Below are 12,928 nucleotides of genomic sequence, written 5' to 3'. Positions count from 1 at the left end.
GCCGGGTTGCACTGCTCTAGTTACGTTCTGACACACCCACCGAGACGAACCATACCGGCGGAAACCCTCGGAAAGGCGTCCATGTCTCCCTCCTGTCGGCTGCCGACCGTAGCGCCCGTACCGCGGTTTCCGGCCCTGGCGATAGCAAGAGGGGCTCGGAGGCGGCAACGCCGGGTTGCACTGCTCTAGTTACGTTCTGACACACCCACCGAGACGAACCATACCGGCGGAAACCCTCGGAAAGGCGTCCATGTCTCCCTCCTGTCGGCTGCCGACCGTAGCGCCCGTACCGCGGTTTCCGGCCCTGGCGATAGCAAGACGGGCTCGGAGACGGCAACGCCGGGTTGCACTGCTCTAGTTACGTTCTGACACACCCACCGAGACGAACCATACCGGCGGAAACCCTCGGAAAGGCGTCCATGTCTCCCTCCTGTCGGCTGCCGACCGTAGCGCCCGTACCGCGGTTTCCGGCCCTGGCGATAGCAAGACGGGCTCGGAGACGGCAACGCCGGGTTGCACTGCTCTAGTTACGTTCTGACACACCCACCGAGACGAACCATACCGGCGGAAACCCTCGGAAAGGCGTCCATGTCTCCCTCCTGTCGGCTGCCGACCGTAGCGCCCGTACCGCGGTTTCCGGCCCTGGCGATAGCAAGACGGGCTCGGAGGCGGCAACGCCGGGTTGCACTGCTCTAGTTACGTTCTGACACACCCACCGAGACGAACCATACCGGCGGAAACCCTCGGAAAGGCGTCCATGTCTCCCTCCTGTCGGCTGCCGACCGTAGCGCCCGTACCGCGGTTTCCGGCCCTGGCGATAGCAAGACGGGCTCGGAGGCGGCAACGCCGGGTTGCACTGCTCTAGTTACGTTCTGACACACCCACCGAGACGAACCATACCGGCGGAAACCCTCGGAAAGGCGTCCATGTCTCCCTCCTGTCGGCTGCCGACCGTAGCGCCCGTACCGCGGTTTCCGGCCCTGGCGATAGCAAGACGGGCTCGGAGGCGGCAACGCCGGGTTGCACTGCTCTAGTTACGTTCTGACACACCCACCGAGACGAACCATACCGGCGGAAACCCTCGGAAAGGCGTCCATGTCTCCCTCCTGTCGGCTGCCGACCGTAGCGCCCGTACCGCGGTTTCCGGCCCTGGCGATAGCAAGACGGGCTCGGAGGCGGCAACGCCGGGTTGCACTGCTCTAGTTACGTTCTGACACACCCACCGAGACGAACCATACCGGTGGAAACCCTCGGAAAGGCGTCCATGTCTCCCTCCTGTCGGCTGCCGACCGTAGCGCCCGTACCGCGGTTTCCGGCCCTGGCGATAGCAAGACGGGCTCGGAGGCGGCAACGCCGGGTTGCACTGCTCTAGTTACGTTCTGACACACCCACCGAGACGAACCATACCGGCGGAAACCCTCGGAAAGGCGTCCATGTCTCCCTCCTGTCGGCTGCCGACCGTAGCGCCCGTACCGCGGTTTCCGGCCCTGGCGATAGCAAGAGGGGCTCGGAGGCGGCAACGCCGGGTTGCACTGCTCTAGTTACGTTCTGACACACCCACCGAGACGAACCATACCGGTGGAAACCCTCGGAAAGGCGTCCATGTCTCCCTCCTGTCGGCTGCCGACCGTAGCGCCCGTACCGCGGTTTCCGGCCCTGGCGATAGCAAGACGGGCTCGGAGGCGGCAACGCCGGGTTGCGCTGCTCTAGTTACGTTCTGACACACCCACCGAGACGAACCATACCGGCGGAAACCCTCGGAAAGGCGTCCATGTCTCCCTCCTGTCGGCTGCCGACCGTAGCGCCCGTACCGCGGTTTCCGGCCCTAGCGATAGCAAGACGGGCTCGGAGGCGGCAACGCCGGGTTGCACTGCTCTAGTTACGTTCTGACACACCCACCGAGACGAACCATACCGGCGGAAACCCTCGGAAAGGCGTCCATGTCTCCCTCCTGTCGGCTGCCGACCGTAGCGCCCGTACCGCGGTTTCCGGCCCTGGCGATAGCAAGAGGGGCTCGGAGGCGGCAACGCCGGGTTGCACTGCTCTAGTTACGTTCTGACACACCCACCGAGACGAACCATACCGGCGGAAACCCTCGGAAAGGCGTCCATGTCTCCCTCCTGTCGGCTGCCGACCGTAGCGCCCGTACCGCGGTTTCCGGCCCTGGCGATAGCAAGACGGGCTCGGAGGCGGCAACGCCGGGTTGCACTGCTCTAGTTACGTTCTGACACACCCACCGAGACGAACCATACCGGCGGAAACCCTCGGAAAGGCGTCCATGTCTCCCTCCTGTCGGCTGCCGACCGTAGCGCCCGTACCGCGGTTTCCGGCCCTGGCGATAGCAAGAGGGGCTCGGAGGCGGCAACGCCGGGTTGCACTGCTCTAGTTACGTTCTGACACACCCACCGAGACGAACCATACCGGCGGAAACCCTCGGAAAGGCGTCCATGTCTCCCTCCTGTCGGCTGCCGACCGTAGCGCCCGTACCGCGGTTTCCGGCCCTGGCGATAGCAAGAGGGGCTCGGAGGCGGCAACGCCGGGTTGCACTGCTCTAGTTACGTTCTGACACACCCACCGAGACGAACCATACCGGCGGAAACCCTCGGAAAGGCGTCCATGTCTCCCTCCTGTCGGCTGCCGACCGTAGCGCCCGTACCGCGGTTTCCGGCCCTGGCGATAGCAAGACGGGCTCGGAGGCGGCAACGCCGGGTTGCACTGCTCTAGTTACGTTCTGACACACCCACCGAGACGAACCATACCGGCGGAAACCCTCGGAAAGGCGTCCATGTCTCCCTCCTGTCGGCTGCCGACCGTAGCGCCCGTACCGCGGTTTCCGGCCCTGGCGATAGCAAGAGGGGCTCGGAGGCGGCAACGCCGGGTTGCACTGCTCTAGTTACGTTCTGACACACCCACCGAGACGAACCATACCGGCGGAAACCCTCGGAAAGGCGTCCATGTCTCCCTCCTGTCGGCTGCCGACCGTAGCGCCCGTACCACGGTTTCCGGCCCTGGCGATAGCAAGAGGGGCTCGGAGGCGGCAACGCCGGGTTGCACTGCTCTAGTTACGTTCTGACACACCCACCGAGACGAACCATACCGGCGGAAACCCTCGGAAAGGCCTCCATGTCTCCCTCCTGTCGGCTGTCGACCGTAGCGTCCGTACCGCGGTTTCCGGCCCTGGCGATAGCAAGACGGGCTCGGAGGCGGCAACGCCGGGTTGCGCTGCTCTAGTTACGTTCTGACACACCCACCGAGACGAACCATACCGGCGGAAACCCTCGGAAAGGCGTCCATGTCTCCCTCCTGTCGGCTGCCGACCGTAGCGCCCGTACCACGGTTTCCGGCCCTGGCGATAGCAAGAGGGGCTCGGAGGCGGCAACGCCGGGTTGCACTGCTCTAGTTACGTTCTGACACACCCACCGAGACGAACCATACCGGCGGAAACCCTCGGAAAGGCCTCCATGTCTCCCTCCTGTCGGCTGTCGACCGTAGCGTCCGTACCGCGGTTTCCGGCCCTGGCGATAGCAAGACGGCCTCGGAGGCGGCAACGCCGGGTTGCGCTGCTCTAGTTACGTTCTGACACACCCACCGAGACGAACCATACCGGCGGAAACCCTCGGAAAGGCGTCCATGTCTCCCTCCTGTCGGCTGCCGACCGTAGCGCCCGTACCGCGGTTTCCGGCCCTGGCGATAGCAAGAGGGGCTCGGAGGCGGCAACGCCGGGTTGCACTGCTCTAGTTACGTTCTGACACACCCACCGAGACGAACCATACCGGCGGAAACCCTCGGAAAGGCGTCCATGTCTCCCTCCTGTCGGCTGCCGACCGTAGCGCCCGTACCGCGGTTTCCGGCCCTGGCGATAGCAAGAGGGGCTCGGAGGCGGCAACGCCGGGTTGCGCTGCTCTAGTTACGTTCTGACACACCCACCGAGACGAACCATACCGGCGGAAACCCTCGGAAAGGCGTCCATGTCTCCCTCCTGTCGGCTGCCGACCGTAGCGCCCGTACCGCGGTTTCCGGCCCTGGCGATAGCAAGAGGGGCTCGGAGGCGGCAACGCCGGGTTGCGCTGCTCTAGTTACGTTCTGACACACCCACCGAGACGAACCATACCGGCGGAAACCCTCGGAAAGGCGTCCATGTCTCCCTCCTGTCGGCTGCCGACCGTAGCGCCCGTACCGCGGTTTCCGGCCCTGGCGATAGCAAGACGGGCTCGGAGGCGGCAACGCCGGGTTGCGCTGCTCTAGTTACGTTCTGACACACCCACCGAGACGAACCATACCGGCGGAAACCCTCGGAAAGGCGTCCATGTCTCCCTCCTGTCGGCTGCCGACCGTAGCGCCCGTACCGCGGTTTCCGGCCCTGGCGATAGCAAGAGGGGCTCGGAGGCGGCAACGCCGGGTTGCGCTGCTCTAGTTACGTTCTGACACACCCACCGAGACGAACCATACCGGCGGAAACCCTCGGAAAGGCGTCCATGTCTCCCTCCTGTCGGCTGCCGACCGTAGCGCCCGTACCGCGGTTTCCGGCCCTGGCGATAGCAAGAGGGGCTCGGAGGCGGCAACGCCGGGTTGCGCTGCTCTAGTTACGTTCTGACACACCCACCGAGACGAACCATACCGGCGGAAACCCTCGGAAAGGCGTCCATGTCTCCCTCCTGTCGGCTGCCGACCGTAGCGCCCGTACCGCGGTTTCCGGCCCTGGCGATAGCAAGAGGGGCTCGGAGGCGGCAACGCCGGGTTGCGCTGCTCTAGTTACGTTCTGACACACCCACCGAGACGAACCATACCGGCGGAAACCCTCGGAAAGGCGTCCATGTCTCCCTCCTGTCGGCTGCCGACCGTAGCGCCCGTACCGCGGTTTCCGGCCCTGGCGATAGCAAGAGGGGCTCGGAGGCGGCAACGCCGGGTTGCACTGCTCTAGTTACGTTCTGACACACCCACCGAGACGAACCATACCGGCGGAAACCCTCGGAAAGGCGTCCATGTCTCCCTCCTGTCGGCTGCCGACCGTAGCGCCCGTACCGCGGTTTCCGGCCCTGGCGATAGCAAGAGGGGCTCGGAGGCGGCAACGCCGGGTTGCACTGCTCTAGTTACGTTCTGACACACCCACCGAGACGAACCATACCGCGGAAACCCTCGGAAAGGCGTCCATGTCTCCCTCCTGTCGGCTGTCGACCGTAGCGTCCGTACCGCGGTTTCCGGCCCTGGCGATAGCAAGAGGGGCTCGGAGGCGGCAACGCCGGGTTGCACTGCTCTAGTTACGTTCTGACACACCCACCGAGACGAACCATACCGCGGAAACCCTCGGAAAGGCCTCCATGTCTCCCTCCTGTCGGCTGTCGACCGTAGCGCCCGTACCACGGTTTCCGGCCCTGGCGATAGCAAGAGGGGCTCGGAGGCGGCAACGCCGGGTTGCACTGCTCTAGTTACGTTCTGACACACCCACCGAGACGAACCATACCGGCGGAAACCCTCGGAAAGGCGTCCATGTCTCCCTCCTGTCGGCTGCCGACCGTAGCGCCCGTACCGCGGTTTCCGGCCCTGGCGATAGCAAGAGGGGCTCGGAGGCGGCAACGCCGGGTTGCACTGCTCTAGTTACGTTCTGACACACCCACCGAGACGAACCATACCGCGGAAACCCTCGGAAAGGCGTCCATGTCTCCCTCCTGTCGGCTGTCGACCGTAGCGTCCGTACCGCGGTTTCCGGCCCTGGCGATAGCAAGAGGGGCTCGGAGGCGGCAACGCCGGGTTGCACTGCTCTAGTTACGTTCTGACACACCCACCGAGACGAACCATACCGCGGAAACCCTCGGAAAGGCCTCCATGTCTCCCTCCTGTCGGCTGTCGACCGTAGCGCCCGTACCACGGTTTCCGGCCCTGGCGATAGCAAGAGGGGCTCGGAGGCGGCAACGCCGGGTTGCACTGCTCTAGTTACGTTCTGACACACCCACCGAGACGAACCATACCGGCGGAAACCCTCGGAAAGGCGTCCATGTCTCCCTCCTGTCGGCTGCCGACCGTAGCGCCCGTACCGCGGTTTCCGGCCCTGGCGATAGCAAGAGGGGCTCGGAGGCGGCTCGGCATGGGTATGGCCGGGAAAATGGTAGAGCTGTTGAGCTGGCGATAGTCGCGCACAATACGCCAACCCACGGGTTTCTTGACACAAAAAGTTGGGGCACTGAATGCCGAGGTGCTAGGACGAATGATTCCAGCCTGTACTATCTCCTTCGTCCAATCTTGAATGACCTTGCGCTGCTCTTGGCTTTGGCACCACTGTTTCACCGAAATCGGTTGCGTTCCCGGCTGAAGCTGAATTTCGTGCTCAATCCCTTCGCGGACAGGAGGTGTGGTACTCGGCAGCTCAGTGCGAAACACAGTATCGCGGTACTTGAGCAAAACTTCATATGCCGGATTGTCCACTCGTTGTTGCTTAAAACGTTCAGCCTTTTCTGAGTCGTGCGGGCTCACAACAAAAACAGCTTCAATACCCTTCCCTTTGCGAAGTTCTTTCATAAATTGCTTCGTTGAGATCAGCTTCGTTTCTCCGAACGCACCGGTGTGGCCATGCTGCCGGTAGTAATGGAATATTTCACGGTTCTGGTTTGCATTCTTGAAACGACGGCCTCCAATCATACGTGCGGGAGGTCGGTTAGGTACCACCAACTGATGGGCCGGGGGTTCCTCGGTCCTATTACGTGGACGCAGTAGTAAGCGTTCCCAGTCGATGTCAGGGTTATTCTCCCGAAGCCACTTCATTCCGAGGAGCACGTCCTTGTCTTCTGGAACAGGCATGACCGTAAAAGTCTCGCACGTCACGGGGAAATTCGGAATCTGTAGCATCATTTCGACGGTACGTCTTGGTCTTTGCACGGTTTGGTTATATCCCAGACGAACTGTCATCATGTCGTCGGGATGCTCCGTGATTTCCAATTGTAGTCGCTCGGCTAACGCTTCCGTGACACCGTTGAGGCTGCTGCCATTGTCGACGAAGATCGAAACTTCTGCGGGGGTCTCATCCTGCTTGAAGGCTAAAGCGCTTACTTGCAAAATAGCATAGAATGATCCGCCAACATAGTGGTTCATCTCCTTGGTGGACGTACATTGTGGCTTGATATGGCCGAATTGTCCACAGTTGTTACAAGTGGCTGACTTTCGCCAATCCTCTTTCGGCCCACGCTTCGAAGGTGGCTTTCGTTCCTGTGGCTTGGCCGTACTGTTAGCCGCAGGTTTCACAGACGAAACTGCTTTCGACGAAGGCTGATGACTCACTGCAGGTTTTACCGATAGCCCTCCATAGTGAGCAAACTAAAAGTTCGTTGCAATCTCAATGACATCATGTAAGAACCTTGGACTGAGTTCCTTCACCTTCTTAGCCGTCTCCGCACGAAGCCCATTCTGGAAGTAGAAACGCTTCTCCATTTCCGAAATGCCCAACTCGGATTGAGACATCAAATCCTGAAACGACGACACGTATTCATGGATAGTTCCGTGTTCTTTCAGTTGAAACAACCGCTCACGCAGGTTGTATTCAAAGTCTTTCGGGCGAAAGCGCTCGCGCAACTTTGCCTTAAACAGTTGCCATGATTTCGGCATCCCCGCCGCATCACAATCCGACGAAAAGGCACGATACCAGTTCAGCACAGACTTGCCTGAACTGCTTGATATCATGGTCACAATATCGGACGTATCGGCCTCCATTATTCCTCGTTTGTTAGCGTAGTACTCCTCCGTAGCAAAGATCCAAAGTTCCAGGTCTTCGCCAAATTTCCCTTCATACGTGGGAGGATCCTTCTTCCGTCGTTCGCCTTGCGAGGCCAGTAGTTGCTCAAAACGACTGTTGGCCTGTTGCATGTGCATCTGCAACTGGGTCTGCATCTGATTCTGATACATTTGCTGGTGCTGTGCAATCCACAACATCAACTGCTGCATCGACATTGACTCAAGCGCAGGGGTTGTCGTCCCCGCTGATGGGGCTTCACTTTGCGCTTCTTGTGGCGTTGCCGCCTCCGTTTGAGCCGTCCGCGGCACTTGACGCTGCCGCGGGTTAGGCGATTCACTCTCACCCGCCCTACTCCTTGTCACAGGCATTAGGTCTCGAGCAGATGGACTTTTCGGTGAGTGATCCGTAAAACGGTACAATAAAACGCGTCGGGATAGTGGTCGCGCCAAGCAAATTATTCCCGGTTGTTGGAGTAGCGTATCTTCGAAATACAGGCTCAAGTCTTCGCAGGCTTCGGAGTTGGGGGTTCTTATGTTGACGCTTTTTCCTTGACGTAGGGCGTCGAGCCTTGGGCGTGCGGCGTTATCGGGCCGGCGTTTCCTCGGCGTTCCCATCGGGCGTGCGGCGTTATCGGGCCGGCGTTTCTTGGGGCTTGTGTGGCGTTATCGGGCCTACACGGGGGGTCTTGTGCACGGCGGTTATCAGGCCGGTGCGGTCCTTCGCCTAGGCAGCGCGTTATCGGGCGCCCACCTAAACGGTATACGTTTAACGTGCCTTTGTTCCAGCACGGGTCTGTGGGGGGTGAGCACCCGAACCAGCAAACGACGGGGGGCCGCGATATCGAGGCGGCTCTACTTGCCGGCGCTTGGTGGTTCCCCTGGAACCTCGGAGAAGACGGGAGGCCTTTGTGGTTCAGAGAAATTTCGGGACTGAGTCCTTACCCTATCCTATGCCCTAGCTACTGGCTACTCCGTACTACTGCTTGCTAAGCCTATCGTTGTGTGCCTATCCCTACTTCTGTCGTGCTTGCACTACTGTCCTTCAACCTGATTTGCGTGGCGCAATCAAGATCTTACCTCGGCGCGTTTTGCTCGGCGGGGTTTAGGGTCGGCGCGTTTTGCAGAACCGGGTGCGCTGGTCGACCCGTCGGATGATTACGCGTCGCACTGGATTCTGGCACCGTGTCTCACGGCCCATCACTCACGCCGACTTTCCCGTCGAGCTTGGCCCTGCATCGCGCCCATCAATCCGCGTCGCGTTCCATCAGCCGCGTCGAAGTCCATCACTCGCGTCCCGGCGCCTTCTTCCTCCGGCGCCCGGCGCGCCCACTTCTTCCGCGGGGTACTACACCACATTACCCTCAACGCTGTCGTCCTTGATACCCCAGACCTCTTTGCGGAACTTAACCAGGACCCTCTTAGCGGTTTTGACCTGCTTGAGAAGATACGATTGCAATTTCGCAATTTTCTCCGCCTCGACCGGCGAGAAGAAGAGATCGGTGTCAATAGCCGTAACAGGAGGAGGAGCTGGCGTAGACGTTGATGATACTTTAACGTCACGCGCTTTTTGGTGCTTCCTCTTACTGCTGTGGTTATGACCCTTTTAGTACCGGGCCATGGGCCGACTCCAAAGATCGAAAAAGGCAAGGGACTACTACCGGGTAACCAGGGACCGTTATACTTCTACAATGTTCCGCGTTAGCAGACACAAAGCAGGCGCCCTGTTACTGAACCGACTTCTAGTAAGAGTCCAACACAACCCCGAAGGTTAGGTACTATCCGGTCTAGGCGTGGGCCAAGCCCCAATGTGGTATTTCCACCTGCCCACGGCGTGATGTACCCACTTCTTCGAAGTGTGCTCCCACAGAAAACTGCACGTTCGCAACCTAGAGCGTCCCCACTATGTGGCTAGCTCCAATAGTCACAGGTAAACTCGCTTCAGAAGGTATCCCCACGAGCAACCTAGTCTTGAACTTGAACCGAAACTTGACACGACAAGTGCTACTATGTCACACAAGCCGATGCGAAGACCCGAAGCTTGATGAGCGCAGTGGCGAGCGCTCGAAGAACACTTGAGAGGAAGTTGGAAAGTTGAAAAGTGATTGATTGATCCGTTAGTTTAGCGTCGGCGCGCCGCCGCCGCGCAACCAGTAGTTCTTGGCGACCAGGACACGCCAACAAGTATCCAGGTCCCATCCTAAAGTCTATCAATCTCAAATCCTAGATCAATCCTTATCTACCAATGAAAAACTACTAATCCTATTCGTAGCTTTGCAAAATTTGTGACTTGCGTCCCATAACCAAAAGTCCGGCTGGAAAACTTGATTGTTGCACATCTCAAGGATTTACAGCCAATGCGCGAATGTCCATGTTTACGCATCCCATAATCAAGTTTACTTTTGGCACCAGCCAATAGGATAGCATATAATGAATATAAACCATGCATCCCCGTATTACGCTGTCCAGCGTAAACTCAAGTGCTATGCAGCAGCACTTGACGTGGGAGTCCTCTGCCATCTCATTGGCAGACGGACGTCCACGTCACATCACGCGCCACTGTCACAGTAGAAGCAGGCACACTCGTTTCCCCAGCTGAGTTCTGTACAGCGGAGTTCCAGCACTTGCTCGTCATCAATGCAAGAGGCCACACCTCCTCTTGGCATTTCTTCAGACCAGTGCCAAACTCGCCATGGTAGCAGCGCACGAGCGTCTTGACGATATCCACCAAGTGCCTCAGCACCAAAGGATCCAATGGGGACTTCAACCACGCACGAGGACTCAGCTTTGAGCTAAAGGCGTCCACTTCCAGCCCCAGTTTTGCAGCTGACGAGCCGAAATGGGACGAAATCTGAGTGAGACTCGCATGGGCCACGGTCGGGTCCACCCGGTTTTGGTACAGCAGCTGAAGATCAACACAGTTCTCGAGCGCGACGCTGTTGCTGAGCCCGTAGCCATAGCGCTGCAGCCAGCGAGCCACTCACCCCACGTCGAACATGATCTTGATTGTCTCGGCGTCTTCCAGCAAGGTCTTCAAGCCTGCCACCACCTGCTGTGGCTCTAAGTCCACGAGTTGCAGCACAACCGCCATCCCATCGGGCGAGTTGCTACCAGCGACGAAGGCGACGACGCGGTCGGAATACGGTGAGTCATTTTCGGGGCTGGCGAACTGGAAGTGCATACCCACCACCTTCGCCTTGGAGACGACGGGCTTGCCCCCGTAGGTGGCCAGCAGAGATTGCAGCTCATCCGTGGAGGTGACGTACTGCCGGGGAATCGGAACCGACATTGGAGATCTGCGAATAGTAACGTATAACATATTAATAACAAGCACGCGCGCCACGAAGACTGCGGGCCTGCTGGCATTGGTGCTGAGATAGCAAGTTGCCGCTACGCTGCAGACACAGCATAAATTCTTTACCTCTGGTCGTGACATTCATAGCAGCTCAAAGACATATACAATGTCATGGCAGCAATATTATTAGAGGTTTTGTTTTAGTACATTGTACAGCAAATGGCAGGCTGCCCAACGTGGTGGTAGACCAGCACATGTCAGCCTTTCAGACACTCATTGCGATTACTCCAATAATGAGCTTCATGATGAAGCGAATGACGCCATACGAGTACTGCTGCTAACATTTGTGCAAACTCTGGTACAGTTTAACCCCAGCCGGACACTTTGCTAAGACAAACAGGAAAAATGGTAGGACAAACCGAAGTTCACTGGAGTGAAGTATATTGCACCACAATTTTTGTCCTAGCCGTCCGTCTAGGATATTGCGGTACACTGGCCCTCTTCAGCAAACGCTTGGAACCTGAAACCTGGAAGATAGTTCGCGGTTCCAGGGAAAATTGCCTTCAGCATGCTCATTTTTTACCTGGAACCGCGAAAAATGTTCCAAGATTACCTCGTTTTAGTGACAAAGTTGGCTCCCTGAAGCTTGGAACTTTTTAATCGAATAGAAGGTCGTGTGGGCCATACCACCAAGGATGAAGGAGCCTGCCGGCAGGACTTACGTACACAGTCTACATGTATTTTCGGTGATATCTTGGAGTTTGTATAGGCAGCCCATCACCCCACAATGTGACGACCTTCCCGCAGGACGGATGTCATCCGCGGGAAATGGCTTTGCTCCGCTGCGCTCCGCAAAGGCAGTCGCTGCGCTCCTGCGATAAAAGATTCTCTCACCTGGCGAGAACAGTCCTCGGCTCGCTGGAATGCTCGTCGCTGGGCCTGCTTCCGCAAATACCGCGCGGGTTTGCTGCGGCTACGCTCCTCGCAACCGTGAGCCTCCGTTGACCCTCTTCTGTATCACATTCACCCCCCCTCGACCCCCATAAAAAACAAACTGTGTACGTAAGCACTCCCGGAACCTGCCATGCCGTGCATGCAGCGGAGACAGCTCAGCTCGACTGAGGACGCGCTCTGCTGCAATAACAGCACCACGAACTCTGCGTGCGCGCACAGGGGCTTAAGCACCCGCGTGCCATCGAGAGCTCTTGAGCACGGCCACCACACGCTCTGTTGAGCCCCCTCCCGCCGCCGCGCGATCTCTCGCGTGCATGCCGTCGTGCGCACGCGATCAGACAGCCCGCCACGTGCGCTGCTTGGCGCTGCTTGTCGTAGGCAATCCTTGAGAGGGGCTGAAAGTCGTGTACTTGCTGTCTGCAGAGCTGTAGGCGTAGCAGAGTTGATCTCAGCACGAAGGTGCGGGCAGAAGATGAACGGAAGGTAGGAGACTGAGGTTGCCTTGGCAGAATGCCGTGGCGGGAACAACCAAGGCGGCGGAGCTGGTTGTGCTCCTGCTGGAGAATGCGGAAGTGAGTACCGAGCTGCGCAGCAGCTCGGCGCCGCCGCCTTGGGACCCTTGCTCGAGTTGAAGGAGTTTCCTAACCGACCTATGCTTTGCTATGCTGGTAGGTGTTGTGCTGCTGCTGAAGCTGCTATGTGCTGCGTCTGTCGGTTGCCAACCGCTGCCGCGCGGGGCAACGAGAGGTAGCGACCTCCCACAGTCGCAGCGGTTTCTGTGCTGGCGAGCTTCGCCTGCGACCGCGTGCCGTCTTTCCGCGCTGCGGAGCACTGCCTGGTGGCGCTGGTACCTCACAATCCTTACTTGGCAGTGACCACTAGGCAGTGGGAACGTCTCACTCCCTCTCTCCTCTCTCGCTGCTGGCGTTCATGCCGCACGCCGGCGCTCGCGTGGCCAACGAA

General features: G+C 59.2%; 3 protein-coding genes across 3 annotated transcripts; all 3 read right to left on the bottom strand.

The window, feature by feature from the left end:
• Nucleotides 1–6,684: 6,684 nt before the first annotated feature.
• Nucleotides 6,685–7,083, bottom strand: PHYSODRAFT_527939 (hypothetical protein; the record flags this gene model as incomplete). The annotated part of the gene is made up of 2 exons (XM_009539038.1): nt 6,685–6,804; nt 6,850–7,083. Coding segments are annotated over 2 exons (354 nt in total), but the record flags the coding sequence as incomplete, so codon positions are not given.
• A 15-nt stretch (nt 7,084–7,098) lies between these two features.
• Nucleotides 7,099–7,593, bottom strand: PHYSODRAFT_528769 (hypothetical protein; the record flags this gene model as incomplete). The annotated part of the gene is made up of 2 exons (XM_009539037.1): nt 7,099–7,213; nt 7,307–7,593. Coding segments are annotated over 2 exons (402 nt in total), but the record flags the coding sequence as incomplete, so codon positions are not given.
• A 2,644-nt stretch (nt 7,594–10,237) lies between these two features.
• On the bottom strand, nt 10,238–11,005 carry PHYSODRAFT_340809 (hypothetical protein; the record flags this gene model as incomplete). Its single annotated transcript, XM_009539036.1, has 2 exons — nt 10,238–10,678; nt 10,706–11,005. 2 exons carry the CDS (start codon nt 11,003–11,005, stop codon nt 10,238–10,240), a joined length of 741 nt encoding a protein of 246 aa, XP_009537331.1.
• Between the last annotated feature and the right edge of the window lie 1,923 nt (nt 11,006–12,928).

The sequence above is a fragment of the Phytophthora sojae genome (genome assembly GCF_000149755.1).
Source record: "Phytophthora sojae unplaced genomic scaffold PHYSOscaffold_12, whole genome shotgun sequence".
Lineage (NCBI taxonomy): Eukaryota > Oomycota > Peronosporomycetes > Peronosporales > Peronosporaceae > Phytophthora > Phytophthora sojae.
This window is presented reverse-complemented; position numbering and strand designations above follow the sequence as displayed.